The 16,279-nt window shown below is 44.2% G+C and overlaps 1 protein-coding gene and 1 long non-coding RNA gene across 4 annotated transcripts in view; one reads left to right on the forward strand and one right to left on the reverse strand.

The window, feature by feature from the left end:
- magi3b (membrane associated guanylate kinase, WW and PDZ domain containing 3b) overlaps positions 1-16,279 on the forward strand; it is a 193,281-nt gene that overhangs the window by 146,250 nt on the left and 30,752 nt on the right. For all 3 annotated transcript variants that reach the window (XM_034083232.1, XM_034083233.1, XM_034083234.1), the window contains one exon: positions 13,935-14,141. In XM_034083232.1, coding sequence (XP_033939123.1) covers positions 13,935-14,141 — 207 coding nt within the window. The remainder of the gene's footprint in view (positions 1-13,934; positions 14,142-16,279) is intronic.
- LOC139433825 (uncharacterized) lies at positions 6,881-7,835 on the reverse strand. The gene is made up of 3 exons (XR_011643232.1): positions 7,698-7,835; positions 7,101-7,168; positions 6,881-7,019 (listed from the first exon to the last, which is right to left on the reverse strand). It is a non-coding gene; the product is annotated as an uncharacterized lncRNA (long non-coding RNA).

Below are 16,279 nucleotides of genomic sequence, written 5' to 3' on the forward strand. Positions count from 1 at the left end.
AGCCGTTGCTTAGTAACAGGCTTACCCTTGTGAGGTTTAGCCCAGGACACGAAGAGTTGGTCATTAAGACGAAGCTCTTTTGATCTGTCCATATATGTGTGTAAAGCCCGGACTGGACACAGCAGATCCTGCTGCTGCTCCCCGGAGGAAACCAGCTGCGGAGGAAATGCCTCAATGTCAATTGGGGTACACGAACCAACCACCTTTGGTGTAAAGGCAGGGTTGGGCTTCAACAACACTCTCGTTTGCCCTGGGGCGAACTGAGTGCATGAGGGATGTACAGACAGTGCATGGATATCGCTGACCCGCTTGGCGGATGCCAGGGCCAGTAACAGCACTGTCTTGAGTGACAGATGTTTCATGTCAGCTCCTTCCAGGGGTTCAAATGGGGTCATTTTGAGCCCATTTAAAACCACTGCCAGGTCCCATAAGGGCACCAGCGACCTGGAGACAGGGAGGAGCCTGCGAGTTCCCTTCATAAAACGGCAAACCAAAGGATGTTGGCTAGCCGTCTTACCCTCAAAGCCCACATGGCATGCAGCAATAGCAGCCAGGTACACCTTGATCGTGGAGAAAGCTCTGTGTTTTTCGATCAAGTCCTGTAGAAATGATAAAATCACCCCGACAGGACATTGAAAAGAGATGTGTCCTTCTTGAAGGCACCACTCCTCAAACACCCTCCACTTACAGTCGTAAAGAGACCTGGTGGAGGAAGCTCTCGCACTCTGAATAGTGTTTATCACCTTCTGAGGGAGTCCCACTGTATTCAGATTGTACCACTCACGGGTCAGGCCCATAGTGCCCCGCGCTCTGGGCGTGGGTAAAGGATCACCCCCCCCGCCTGAGACAATCTGTCCCTGCGTGGTGGGGGCTGCCATGGCTGCCCGCACAACAGCTGATATATCTCCGCCAGCCCATACATTGCGGGCTAGGGCGGAAACATCAGAGTAAGTTGCTCCTTCACTCTGGCCAGAGTTGGGGGTAACAGAGCCAGGGGTGGGAACATGCACAGAGGACCCGGAGGTCGATCGTGTACGAGTGCGTCCCCGCCTAACAGTGCGTTTAAATCATGCATTAAAGAGAACAGCTGTCATTGAGCATTTTCTCCTTTTGCGAACAGACTTAATGCGGCTCCGCCGTAACGCACCCACAGCAGACTCCCGATCCTTGGATGAGGAGTCCAGTCTGCATAGAGTGGTGCACCTCTGGACAGTAATTCTGTCCCGAGGTGCATAACTCCCGGTACCTGTGTCGCTCTCAGAGAGAGGAGATGTCTGCCACTCCAAGGGATAAGTTTGTGTGCCAGTGTGTGTGACTGGAGACAACGCAACCTCCCCTGGCGGTTCATACACGATATCGTGTTGTCTGTCCTCACGAGGACATGGTGTCCTCTGAGAGAAGGCAGGAAGCGTTTTTGGGTGGGGAACACCGCTAAAAGCTCCGGGTAGTTTACGTGTGCCCGCTAGAGGTCTCTGCTCTAGAGACCTCTCACCGGGCGACCTTCGTAAATACCCCATCAGCCTGTCTGACATGCGTCCGTGGTGACCACCTTCCGTGAAAGGACAGCACCCGTAGGCGCGTCCCGCACTAGAAAAGTCGGGTGTAGTGCCACTACGCATTACATAATAACCAAAACTCTCCGCACGCCGTGGCGCGCGGGGTTTAGTTTTATTATGAGGCCCATGTTGAGTGGGTGCTTTACGAGGACATTTTTCCCCGTAATCTGACTCTGCTCGGTGGGCATTATAGATAAAACCCTTCTTTCTAGGAGAGAGAGAACCTCTCTGCAAGTCTCCGCAGCTGATAAAGTTGTAGTCCACTCCTGGCACCTCTCCATCGCGAGGAAGCCGCGTGGTGCCTGGAAAAAAGAGAAATACATCAAACTAACGTGTTTTAGGTAATAGACCCAAGTGCTTCGAGCTGATGACGTCACCTCATGCAATAACCTGAAAGGACAATGGTTTTGTATGTTTGCTTTTGTTGTGCAACACCCTTGAAAGTGAGCTGAGAAAAATGTCATCCAGCTCCAAGTCTTTTGAAACAAATTATTCCTGTCTTCCATCATAGCAACAAGATGTGTATGTGTCTCAAGTGCAGTGGCGTTTTCTCCTGGAGGCCAAGGGAAGCCAGGCTTCCCCTGTTTTTTCGGATTGTAGTTATAATTTTAATAAATAAATAAAAACACTTTGTTTAGTTTCTGAAATTCTTTGTTGTGTGTTGCTGCTGGCCCGTCTCTCCCCCATTCTCATTGAATATTTTACAAAGAGTGAAACAGCGCCCCTCTAGATGTTATGGTGAAACAGTAGATTGCACTCTCTGTTGCGAGAGGAGGCCAGCCGAAATTGGCTTCCCTTGATGAAAAAAAATGGAGGGATTGACCAATCAGACATGACATCACGTCATGCCCCTGCCAACCTGTGATTGGTCACCAGGATTTATAGTTAACGGACTGTTTATTGTTTTTTCTTTTAATTTTTTTGAGCTGCGCCCTTGGCCGAAGCCTGGATGCGTCAGCGGAAAATGGTTTATTTAAACAACAAAGATGTGACATGTGTTTTATGCGGACTTGAGGATGATGTTGAGGCATCTCTCGAGGCAGCGGGGACACGTTTAGAGCCGGGGAAAGAACTTCCAGCTCTGTCACAGAGGGGAGAAGGAGGGGCTGTCAGGCCGCTCGCTTCTTCTTCCTCGACTGCTGGCCAAAATTCTGGGTTGGCTGTCGATGAGCCCCAGACCGACCCAGTGAGGGGCTCCATCTCTGCGGCGGACGCCCCGTGTCTTGATTGCCAGCCGGCAAACCAGAGGACATGAGGGGGTCCTGTCCCGACAGGCTAGCTTGTTGTGCTAACCTTCGGTGGAGGCTCTTCATGGTGAAGCGGGCACAATGCCCGCACGAGCCGGGGTTGTCAATGGCCTCCTGGGCGTGTTCCAGCCCGAGGCAGGACGAACAGATCTGGTGTAAGTCTGTGCCTGGCACTTTCAACCCGCAGCCGCAGAGCCGAGCCTCCGAGTTCCTGACTCCTCTGGTGTGAGGGAGAGAGGCGTCCATCTTATACGCTGCGTGGCGTGAAGAGGACCCGCTCGTAACAGGTACGTCGAGAGAAAAAATAGTTCCCAAACTGTCTTTAATCCGTAGAAAAAGGACGGTGTGGGTCTTTTTTCTCAAAGAATATTACCTGGTGTGGTAATATCCTTTTAATCCTTTTTCTCCTTCGTGGAAGAAAAAAGTAAAAAATCCGTCCTCGCTACCGTGGTGTCTGCAGTGAGGGAAAAAACAAGCTAGCAGCAGGTGTGTTGCTAGCTTGAACAATCAAAACCGTACCTTAATTCCTGAGGAAGAATGGCGAGGTTGATTATAATACTAACTGGTGTGTTAGTACCATACTCTTCTGCGAGGCAGAATAGGGTAGCCGGCTAACGCCCGTCGACCGAAAATTAGCTTTTGGTTCAGTCTGTGGACTGTTAAGCTAGCCCGGCTACCATTAGAGATGTGCTCTGAAGCGAGAAGAGGTGTTTGAATGACGCATGCGTCGTGGAGCAGGCTACTTATAGGGGGTGATTTCCCCTGACGTTGACGTCAAGATCACCAGCCAATCAGGATTGGCGTAATGAGATTGATGCTTCTGTTTGCTCCGCGATGAGGCGCATCCCATAGTGAGACATCGAACGGAGTGTTATGAATGAGAACGGTATAGGCAGATGTATCAGGGGCGTGGCCTTTGTCGAATAACCAGGAAATACACATTTCGATCGCTTCTTCCGTCATTTACATAAATCTGTTGGTATATTTGGCTCCATAGGAACACTTTGATGCACTTTCAGTACCAGTGTGTGAGGTTGTGGTAGCGATGCCGATATGCGGACGCGTACAGCGAGGACGACAAAAAGACACACGAGGTGACTGGGGATGTGTGTTCAAAACATTGCAAGCTTGAATAAATAATGTAAACCATTTATTTTTGCCAGACTTATTACTGAATATCATTCTTAATGTGATACCAAGTCCATCTGAGACCTGTGTACACCTTCAGACAGCCTCCAAGTGAAGCACACGTTGTTTACTCACAGTTTGAAAGCAGCGTGGAGAAGTCTTCAGCTGTGGAGCTGTGATCCGCCCAGGATAAACTGTGATACGACTTCTGTGGCTTGTTCTTGTTGTCAGTCTTATATGTGTATCATGTATCATTATTAATATGATGTCGAGTTGATTTGAGACCCGTTTATACTTTCATACCATCTGTTAGTGAAACATACAGTATGTCTGAGTTGTTTACACGTAGCGTGGAGAGCTGTGGTAAACAGTGATCCGCTCAGATTAAACTGTGATGCGACTTCTGTGGCTATCAACCAGCGATCATGTTTAATATTAAAGACTACACACATGTAGCCTATCCCTTATCAAAACGGTATTCTCCACTTTCCCGCACTTATCCAGATAAGATGTGACTGTTTACTTGGTTAAATTTCGATACAGCGACACCCAATGACGAGGGTACTCACATAGGCTACGTTGAGAACTAGAAACACGTACTTTTTCACACTGTTGTTAACATGTTTTCATTTCTAATTTAACGTTTATGCATTTATCTATGTGGTCTTTGTTCTCATGTGTTTTATCTATTTCTGTGTAACTTGGTAATATTAATATGAATTCCTTGTTATTGTTGTATTTCCATGACAGGTGATGATTATAGCTACTACATAACGAAACACATGGCCTGATTTGCATATGTGAACTTAATGTGTGCACTAGAATACATAATACGTAAAATGACCACTTATCACAACGTAATGTAGGCTCGCAGGCTGATAAACTAGGATATCTGATCTCGGTGGGTCTTAATGATGCTCAGTCAGTAGCCTATACTATTTCAAAGCAAATGCCTATAATATTTATATGATATGGCTTAAAGTGTATACATTCGCTCACATTATAAAAGATGGTCGGGTTGAATTGCTCTGACTCTTTTAACAATGTTAATGTGAGAAAATAACCTGTGATGATAAAATTCATCGTATTGATCCGTGGCTCACTCATAACGCGCATGGCACGAGGGATTTTTGCTTTTGGGACTCGGGTTTGAGTCCAGCATGAACTTTTTTGTTATTTTCATGTCGATGGACACTGAATAATATTTTTGAATAGAGGATTCATAATATTGTTTGCCCAAAATTAACGATCAAGCAGCATTTTAAATTCTAAATATACCTGCAAATGTAGCAATGACATTTCTGCGTCTACCTTTGCAAAACGAGTAAACAGTCAAATTTGATCTGGATAAGTGCGGCAAAGTGCAGAATACCGTTTTGATAAGGGATACATGTGTGTAGTCTTTAATATTAAAAATGATTGTTGGTTGATAGCCACAGCAGTCGTATCACAGTTTAATCTGAGCGGATCACTGTTTACCACAGCTCTCCACGCTACGTGTAAACAACTCAGACAGACTGTATGTTTCACTAACAGATGGTATGAAAGTATAAACGGGTCTCAAATCAACTCGACATCATATTAATAACGATACATGATACAAATATAAGACTGACAACAAGAACAAGCCACAGAAGTCGTATCACAGTTTATGGGCGGATCACAGCTCCACAGCTGAAGACTTCTCCACGCTGCTTTCAAACAGTGAGTAAACAACGTGTGTTTCACTTGGAGGCTGTCTGGAGGTGTACACAGGTATCAGATGGACTTGGTATCACATTAAGAATGATATTCAGTAATAAGGCAACAATAAATGGTTTAAATTATGTATTCAAGCTTGCAATGTTTTGAACACACATCCCCAGTCACCTCGTGTGTCTTTTTGTAGTCCTCGCTGTACGCGTGCGCATATCGGCATCGCAACCCCAACCTCACACACTGGTACTGAAAGTGCGTCAAAGTGTTCCTATGGAGCCAAATATACCAAAAGATTTATGTAAACGACGGAAGAAGCGATCGAAATGTGTATTTCCTGGTTATTCGACAAAGGCCACGCCCCTGATACATCTGCCTCTATACCGTTATAGAATATCGCCAGTTGTTCCTAGTATAGGCCCTGGCTGCGGAACGCGGAATGGGGCGGGGTCGGATGTGGGCGGGGCTGGACGTCCGATGGGCGGGGTGTATGGATATCCTAATGACACAAATAGCATCATCTGCTGGACAACTACAATAAGTACAAATACAAATCTGCACTGACTAAATATAATTAATCTGCACTCGACTAAATATAATTTAAAAACTAAATATAAGAACTTCCTACTAATTAAATGCATGAATGTATTTAAATATGTGGTATAAAAAGTCATATATTCTATATTAGTGTATTTAAGTTCATTATTTAATATTTGTTTTAAATGATTATTCATTTAGTCAGTTCTGTGCATACTCATATCTAGTCCATATATTTCAAATGATACATTGCATTTCATAGAATGATAGAAAAAGCATTTATTATTTACAACATTTATCATAACAGAACAATCATTAAGATAACAGAACCGAAAAAGCAAATACAGTAAATATAAAAACCAAACCAAGTATACAAAAAAAAAATCTATACAACAGTGAAAGGTTTTGCTGATGCAAACATTCAACCGCGCTCTTCAAAACAGGCATGAACCTTAAGGTTTTCTTTATCAATGCACTGCTCAAAAAACATTAAATAATCCGACTCAAATTTGAACCTGAACATAAATGCTGTGCTGCCTGGGGATGCTTCAAGCGCTCAGAGAAAGGAGTATGAATGTAAGGTTTCCCCGCTGACACAGAGAGGAGGAAAGAATGGCTGGCTCAAGTCAGCAGGAGCAATGTAACTGTCACAAAGGACAACAACAGCAACAACATATGTGAGGTAATCATATTTTTCACAAAACGAAGACCACACCATTGGGAAGCTTAACGTCTGTTTAATAAAAATAAGGAACAGGGAGAGGCTTGCAAAGCTCTGGGAGTTGAGACTCAGGTGCAGGGTGAGGGTCTCATTGCAGGTCTTCAGGCTCCATTGAATCCCCCTGGGGTTATTGTGCTGAGAGAGGGAGACAGGAGAAAGGGTTAGATACATCTAGCAACCAGAGGATGGGAAATTGCCGACCTATTTTAAACGTACCTTGTGTTTTCACTCTCACTTCAAGTCCCTCTCCCTTTGCCATCAATCCAACATCAGCTGAGCTGCAACTTAATACAGACAGGTAATAATCAACAGAATCACAAAGACGTAATATGACTCTGCTAAAAACACTCACCCATAAATTACGTTTTTGTTTACTGTTTGGAAGTCTCAAATATCCACTCTAAATCCATATCGATGTATCACAAAAATCCTTATTATTGTGTAACGTTAACTATATTATACTAGCTTGAACTCCAAAATGGATATCCTCATTTCACCACCTCCACCCACTACAATCACACGCCCCAATGATTTAACTAATATGTAACTCCCTCCACCCCGGATAAAAGCACGTTAAGAAGCCCCTTTTCTCTAATCCCACAACGTTGGAGGAAATAACATTAAGAGAACGGATTTCGTGGTTAACGTGTTATCCGGCATTCTAGCCTAATCTGTTATCTGTAGCCTAAACGTCAAATATAGGCTACTGATTGAAGGGATAATCCACTAACATCCTTTAATACACATGTGTAGTTAATTTGATTCAGATGTTCTGATATTATCCGCAATATACATCTTTAAACGTCTTCTTACCTTTAAAAGTCCATCACGAACGGTCTATTATGCTACAACTCTACTGCGCTGCTAGCCGCAGATCCTCTCAATAGTTTCCCGGAAGTGCTCCGTGATCTGCCATTGCTGTAAACAACTGGTCCATTGGAGGGAACGGAGATGTCGGAACTCTTCTCTGGGCGGGGTCGGACATCCAACCCCGCCTTTTATCCGACCCCGCCCCATTCCGCGTTCCGCAGCGAGGACCTTCTCAGTTGTTCGGCCCACATCTTGTTCGGCAACACATGCACCCGTGAACACGATTCACGGTGACAGATCCCTATAATGGAGTGAGTGTACGCTCGATATTCACGGTCATTATGACTTACAGGCTGCCTTAGTGATATGTGACAAGCGGGACGAAATGTATTGATCAGTGAAACATGATTAAAGACTTGTTAGAAGTGACAGTCAGATTAGCGGCGATATTCACAGCCCTTCAGGTGAACTGTGTTCTGTAACTCAACACTTTGAATAAAATGGGGCCACTGTAGTATGCAGACTTTGTATTTAAATAGAAATGGGAAAACTGTAGAAATCAGGACAAGGGTGTAACTTTTTTTGTCAGGATTAAAATAAAGCTTAGAAGAGAAAAGGTTTTGTCAGACGGCCTTTTGGAACCAGATATAACCAGAGGGTAATGACAGATATGGTATGCATATGAAGGTTTCTTAATTGAATTAATGTAATTGAAACGAAAAACGGACTCCACTTGTTGTATTACTTTTCAAGCTCTGCCTATTCTCGTTAATGCCAGCTACATTTATTACATTTTATACAAATATACATATTTCTTTAGCCTTTTTTTGCAAAGGGGACCTACTATGCTTTTTGTTGTTTTCCCTTTCCTGTAGTAGTGTGTTATATAGTTGTTTGTGGATGGACATGGTCTGCAAAGGATACAATCCAGAGGAAGTTTATCTCCCTCAACCTCTCCCTTTTTAGTTTACATAACATAATGACATCACAATGTAACATTCCCAGTTATATTGGTTAGCGCTCCAACACATTGCTCCCCGGGCGCTGTACAATAGCTGCCCACTGCTCCTAGTACTAGACTCCTGGTACTAGGATGGGTTAAAAGCAGAGGCCAAATGTCACTGTGTGCTGTGTGCTCTGCATGTGTGACCATTAAAGAGGGTTTCATCCCTCCAATTCTATTCTATTCTATTGTATTGTACGTGGTAGGCCAAGGGGCAGGACATCTTTAAGCATTTGACCAATATCAACAGAGCCGGCCTGCTAACCAACCGGAAGAATTAGCTCTGGTTTCAGACAGAGGGTGGAAAGAAGTGCTGCAGCACATGCAGTATGAGAAAACATTATGCACTATTTGCACATTAAAGCATGGAAACATGTCATAACAGAGGCAGAAAATACAAATATAATACCTGGAAATCGTGTCTGATATATGACTTGCTTCTCTATGTTTCTTGTGTCAGCATGTCTTTGTCTGTTCTTGACAATATACAGTATATATTTACATAATAGAGTCTGAACATGAGATCAGCTTTAGCACCTCATCATGACCTTATTATAAACCAGTCCAATAAAACCAACCTCCTCCTCCTCCTCCTCCTCCTTCCTCCTCATCTCCTCTCACAGACACATTCAGTAAGCTTTGGCTCATTTAAAGAAAACTATTGCATTTGATTTCTTTAGAGCTCTTTTGAGTGCCCCTGCACCTGGCTGCAGTAAACATGTCAGTGGCAACGGATATACAGCAAGACAAGCCCAGTCATGTTCCTTGCAGTAAGAAGTTTACACAAGGAGGGACATTTCAGCTTAGCGAACTGCCGAATAGCAAAGTATTTACCATTTCTAACACCTCGTACTACAATGGAGCATAAGCACTTGCATTGAAAGGTCTTGGAAAGTCAGACTGTTGCAGTGTATTTATGTCATGAGGGGATTGGGAAGGGGGGATTTCTCTCACATTGCGCAATGATTATAGCAATAACATGGTAATCTCTCCCTCTCTTTAAGCTCATTCTTTCTTACTGTAAATCCGGGCTGCTGTTAAGTGGAAGGGATTTTACTTTAGAGGCAACCTCTGGTCGTGTGAATGGACCTTCTCTGCGCCATTCACTCGCTCCCATTCAGCTGCATCTCGTGCTTCCTGCAGGATGAAGAATTTAAAAGATAAATTAAAATCCTCATTCAGTGAGAAAGCTCCTTAAGTCTGAGAGTAGCTTAACTTCTAGGCTGTGCAAGTGAAGTTTGTGAGTGTGCTCTTACGATTGGTTAAGTGCCTTCCTGTGATGATCCTTCCAACGGGCTCTGATCCCTGTGATTAGGTTTCAGTCCCTCCTCCCACCTCTTGTCCTTGTAGCACAGTGGCAGAAAATACATTAAACGCACACACACACAAATCCCGTGCTTGTGTCGAGATAGATCATCTAAGATCATGTTTCAGGCCCGCGAGCTGTCCGTCATCTGTGAGCCAAGGCCAGGAGGGATTACACCTCCATATTGAGGTTGACCACGGTCAAGGCAGAGAGGGAGAAATGGAGAGCAAACTGAAGAAGAGTGAGAGTGGACATAGAAGCATGCTTAGCCCTCAGCTTCCAGGAGAACCCCCCTTCTGCAGTGGAAGCTGGGCTGCGTTCAGATGTGAGGATTAGCTTCTCAAAAGTTGGACAGTTTGAGCATACTATCCCTGAGAAAGCACTGAACACTCTGATAGTGACTGCCACCTTCCCCCCTCCTCTTCTTCTTCTCTTTCTCTAAAACCCAGTCATCAAAAGCATGGCCTCTGTGGCAGAGAGCGCTGATCTCCCAGCAGCACAGTAGACTCAAAGAGGAGCTGAAAGTAATTGGATCGAGGAATGGCATTTACTCCATTTTGTTTGCGGTTGAAGCGCAGCCTTGCTCTTTCTTTGAAAAGAGAAAAATAAATAAGGTCAAACATCCTCTTGTATAGGTCGCGAGAGTGGTTGAATTACCTTTTAGTTTAATCAACAGTGAGTGAGCTGTACTCAAAGTACCAAGCTAATGGGATTCTTCAGCTAATCATAATGTTCTCGCTAATAGTCCCAAATGACTTGCCGGGATGCTCATTACGTTAATGGTTCATGTATACCGCTTTTTCTCCACCTAGAAAATATTTCATAGGAGGCATTAAACGCATTTATACCTAATGTTTAACACCCTCTCCCGACTCAATCATCCTGCCATCCATGACCATGTTAATGCCCCACATCCTCACAACAAGGCAGCTGAGGGGTCAGGACACAGCACACTACCCAGGGCTAGTCTATTTATGAGGGTCCTGGCTGCTCTATGGTAGGGTACATGCTGGCTGCTCCATGTTGGTCCGGAGGGTCTCGGGTTGCCTGCCAAGCAGACACATCCGCCATCTGACCCGGCAATGAGAGCGAGTCTTTTCTGGGCCTCTGGTCCCCGCTTAGTCTCTATAAGGTTCAGGCTGGGTCACTCTCTCAGCCAGACATGAACTAAATAGTCCAGTGCAGTGAAGTGCAAGACCGGAGGGACAGCTGCCAAGAAAAATGAAATTCTACCCATAGAGGGTTTTTTTCTCTCTTATCTGCTATCAGGGAAGACACAATTCTGCCAAATTGAGATCCATGTCAAATCTGTTGTTTTAGGATCCCCATTGTGATAATGGGTGGGATTTTAACAAGGAAGGGAAACAGACTTGCAGATTTAAATTGGATGTGCGATGGGAGTGCAGCACTCACGCATTAGGAGTGTGTGTGTGGCTGTCTGTTAGTGATCTCGGTAAGATTAACGTGTGCTCATGACCTTGTAGTTTATGCATATTGCCCTTGACAACAGGAGCCTTTTCATTACCGGCTGCTGATTCCACCACCATGAAATTGCTCTCACGTACTTTGACAGCGGAGGCTCGCTCTTCCTGGCTCATCAACCCCGGTGACACGAGGATCACAAGTAACGTCGGACAAGCTCCCCTGCTCATCAGCTTATGAGGCTTCCCTCCATTTATAAAGGCAAATGGTGCCACAAATCCTCGCCGACACGCTGCTTTTGCACACCTCTCTATCAGCAACACACATTTGTCAGAGTCCAAGAGACATGTTTGTAAGTAATTAATCACACACGTAGCGTCTGGCAGATGAATGTCAGCGTGCGGCAGGAGACAGGCGGGGATTAGCCAGCAGACCCAATCTCACCCCGCTATCGTGGCGCCACCCCTGTTAATGAAGCCATCTTTGACAAATGGGGATGAGTGTCGCTTAGTAAACACCGAAAGTCGAGCGACGAGGTGGGAGGAGCGGGCTTTCATCCAGCCTCCTTCTCCTCCTCAACCTTCCCACTGCTTTCAGGGCGATGAGCACGGCTGCATTAACCCAGTTGCTGGGTATTGTATCTGGCACGCCCGAGGAGATGAGGCCCTATGCTGGAGATGGGCTCACTTATCAAAAAGGCTGCCGTGTCGTGCTGTAAAGCTGCTAGAATGACTGTGATGTGCTCCTCAGAGTCCTCTGTTCTTATTAGCATGCACACTGTTGTCAGCTTCCCCTCTTTGTACCGAGCTATAAAAAGATCTGCAATTGATAAATGTTGCTCCTACAGCACAGTATTTGTGATGCCAGCATAATACCACGTCCAAATGAAAATAAGAGAGTTTATGGAGGCTAATTAAATTGCAGAATATGCCCCCCTATTCTTTAATTAATCTGATTATAAATCGCAGACTCAATCTGGTGATCACTTATTGTAAGAACCGAATAAATATTTGACATGACAAATGGATATGCAGAAAACGTATGTGATATTACTGCGTAAACACATCTGACAGAGCAGCATACGCAAACAAATAAGCATTATAAATGGTTGGGATATAAATGAGTATGCACATTATTTATAATCCTAATGGAGGTTGAATAATGACTTCTTCTACGCCTGAGTTGAGTTCCACATATTGCTCACCAGCCATACATAGATGGATCGCCCCATGAGCTAAATTAGCAAATAATTTAACTGAGTTTTGCTCTCTATCCCCTCTCTTCACGGAGCCCTGCTATCCCACTGAATATTCATAATCTGTACCACAAGTTTTCTCTTCATTTAAAAAAAGCAAGCTAAGAGATAGATAATTGCTGTATTCAATGATCAGTGTAATTAGTTGCTTGCAAATTCCAAGTGAACTGATGTTAATGTTACATGAGTCATGACCGCCCTGCGGTGCAGTTATCGAGGGAAAACAATGCAGGGGGTTAAGAGACGTGAAAATCATGCAGAGCGAGCAGACCTCAGGAACTTGTGAATATTCGACCTTCAGCGGTGTTGTGTGACATTTAGAGAATTGAACCAGATTTAAATCGGGTGAATTGCAGTAATGTTAGACATGGCACAAGATGTCTCTGTTTGAGTCTCAGTCTCTTACTTAACAAACATAGGTGTAGCGTACAGTTAATAGCACTACTGTGCATGATAGTAGAACATTTCGATTTTTGAGGATCCACACATATTTGTTTCTTTGCCTTCTTTACAACATGATGATTAATCGTTTTCAAAATAGTTGCTTATTATCTTTCTGTCGATGATTTAATTGAGAAGTCAACTTTGCAGCCATTATGTTGCTCTGCACTCTATTGCCTTTTCTGTGGCTCCTTATCTATATGGTTACATTATTAATGTATTCCCTTCTTCTCTTCCTCTCTCTGCTCCTTCCATCGTTACTTTCCCTCCGTATTATGCTTTGTTGGAGTATTCCCCTCCTGTAATGTGTTGTATAGGTTTGTGTGCATGCAAATGGTCTGCAAAGGCGAACATCTCAAAGTTCCTGCCATAGGGAGTTTCTCTCCCCGCCTGAAAAGCCTCGACTGGACTCCTTTGTTTGTTTCTGCAAGGCAGTGAAATCACTGTGTAACACTCCAGCACATTGTACATGATAGGCTAAGGAGTGGGAACTCTCTAAGCGGTTGACCAATCACAACACATCCAGCCAGCTAACCAATCAGAGCAGACTGGGCTCTGCCTTCAGACAGAGGGTGAAAAGAGGTGATGCAGCACAGGCAGTATGAGAAAAATAAAGACCTTTTTGAACATTAAATCATGTCAAGATGTCACAGTCGAGCACCAAATACAAATGTAAACCTGTAGAGAATAATGTTGCCAATCTGCGCTCTAGCTGCCTTTCCTTTTGCTCCTTATCTGTTTGGTTGCATTTTTTTTTTTATATATATATATAATTCTTCTCCCTCTGCCCATCCCCATCTTTCACTCTTTAAGGTAATTATTATGGAACCCCGAAGCCTCCGGCGGAGCCTAACCTGGTGCAGCCTGACCTGGTGGATCAGGTGCTGTTTGATGAAGACTACGGCGGTGATCTCCCGAGGAAACGAACCACCTCTGTCAGCAAGATGGACAGGAAGGACAGCGCGGTCCCCGAGGAGGAAGATGATGACGAGAGGCCCCCACTGGTCAACGGATTGCCCGGTCAGTAAATGTCAAAGCATAGAATGTCATGTTGAAATCTGAGAGATTCTGCTGTACTCTGTTTGTCATTTGGATGTGGAATTGACACAAACCATTAGAGTCATTGTCACCGTCTCTTGTAAGACAAAAAGACTGGACTGTTACAGATTGCATACCGTTTGATGGGCACTGTGCACATCTCAATGTGTCACATGAAATGGCTTTAAAAGCTTGTCTAGCTGCACCCTACGGAACAACTTCATCCTCTCTCCTCAGCTCTCCTCCCACCCTCTTCTCATTCTTGTGTAACTTTGCGTAGTAATGTGCAAACTCAGATCATTTTATTTATACTTTTGTATTCCTTTATTCTTTTAAAAGACCAGGTGAGAGAGTTGTTGCACAGTAACATGTCATGGCTGTTGCAAACTCTTTAAACCTTTGAAAATAACTTACATGCAACAGACATTTTTTACCTGTAAGAACTATTTAACAAAATAACAAAACAGGTTAATTAACGCTGATATCAAGCAATGCATTTTTTAAATATCTTTACTAGACATTTATGTCACCACAACAATGCAACAGAGGCCTATCGTCTTTTTACATTGGGGCCATCAGTGGAGAAGATCCATCATTTTGGATCTGATCTGGAAAAATAAAAACATCTACATGAAGCCAGTGGAAAGTCAGAAACATCCCGACCACTCAGTGACTAAGACCTCCATCGAGGCCTTTTTCAAAAATGATGTGTATATCTGCCCCATGATTTGGATCCGCTCCCAAATGTAACGGGTTCTTCCTTGGCCCCTACTACACCCTTTCAAGAGGTTTAATAAAAAGCTGGCCTAATCCTGCTAACAAACAGACCAATACAAAAACAAGCGGTAATCATACTGTAACCCTCGAGGCAGAGTTAATTAGATCCAATCCAAATGCAATTGTATTTGACCCAGATAAAACAAAGGCTCTGACTCTCTTCTCCATTTGGAAATTTGAGCCATTTATATTTTTGAAATATTAGCCCACACCTGTAGCAACAGAACTGGACCCCCTCTGAGCAACTTGTGAGTCGAGTTAGCCTCTGGGGGTATGTGTCCCTAGTTCGACTCTTTGTTACAGAAACGGTGCCTTCCATTATTCTGGAATAGAGGCAAAACGATAACTCAATTCACGGATTAGTTGACCAACAGCAAATTACTGGCAAACTATTTTTTCTCAAGGAAAGGGAAAATATTGTGGTGGTTTCACAATTAGATGTTAGTGTAAACTCTACTAATCCTATGGCATTTAGACTGTTAGTCATATTAAAAGAGTAAATATATTCTGGCACAACTCCCCTACTTCCAGTGTCGAGGGAGATGGTTAGAAAGAAGGCATGATGATGTCAAATATTTCGGGAACTCAACAAGGTCTGACAATAAATGTGTTTTCTAAGTGTTGCTGGAGATTTGACCTCTTCAGTCAGTTAAAATCAAGCATTTGTAAAAGGCATCATATTTGCATGCGTCCGTGAATAAACCATTTTATTCTGTTCTGCTAGTGAACCACATTCAGTGATTAAACATGGCCGACATGCTATCTCCAATGACAGTGACAATATTGACACACATATTCAAACGTACTGCTGGCTACAATGTTGGGAAATCTTTCGCTGCCAACGCTGTCCTAGACTCCCTCCCCCCCGTCCCGCCTCCTTATACGCCGTACCACAGGTCACCTTGAGAAAGTCTCATCCAGATAGCCGGACAGTGTGTGTGTGTGTGTGTGTGTGTGTGTGTGTGTGTGTGTGTGTGTGTGTGTGTGTGTGTGTGTGTGTGTGTGTGTGTGTGTGTGTGTGTGTGTGTGTGTGTGTGTGTGTGTGTGTGTGTGTGTGTGTGTGTGTGTGTGTGTGTGTGTGTGTGTGTGTGTGTGTGTGTGTGTGTGTGTGTGTGTGTGTGTGTGTGTGTGTGTGTGTGTGTGTGTGTGTGTGTGTGTGTGTGTGTGTGTGTGTGTGTGTGTGTGTGTGTGTGTGTGTGTGTGTGTGTGTGTGTGTGTGTGTGTGTGTGTGTGTGTGTGTGTGTGTGATCAATCAGGACAACTCCTCTGCTCTCTGAGGAACAAATCTGTCCTTAATGCTCAAGAACATCCCCCACAACAGAAATGAGTTGCATACTGTGCGT

Source organism: Pseudochaenichthys georgianus, chromosome 5 (assembly GCF_902827115.2).
Source record: "Pseudochaenichthys georgianus chromosome 5, fPseGeo1.2, whole genome shotgun sequence".
Classification (NCBI taxonomy): domain Eukaryota; kingdom Metazoa; phylum Chordata; class Actinopteri; order Perciformes; family Channichthyidae; genus Pseudochaenichthys; species Pseudochaenichthys georgianus.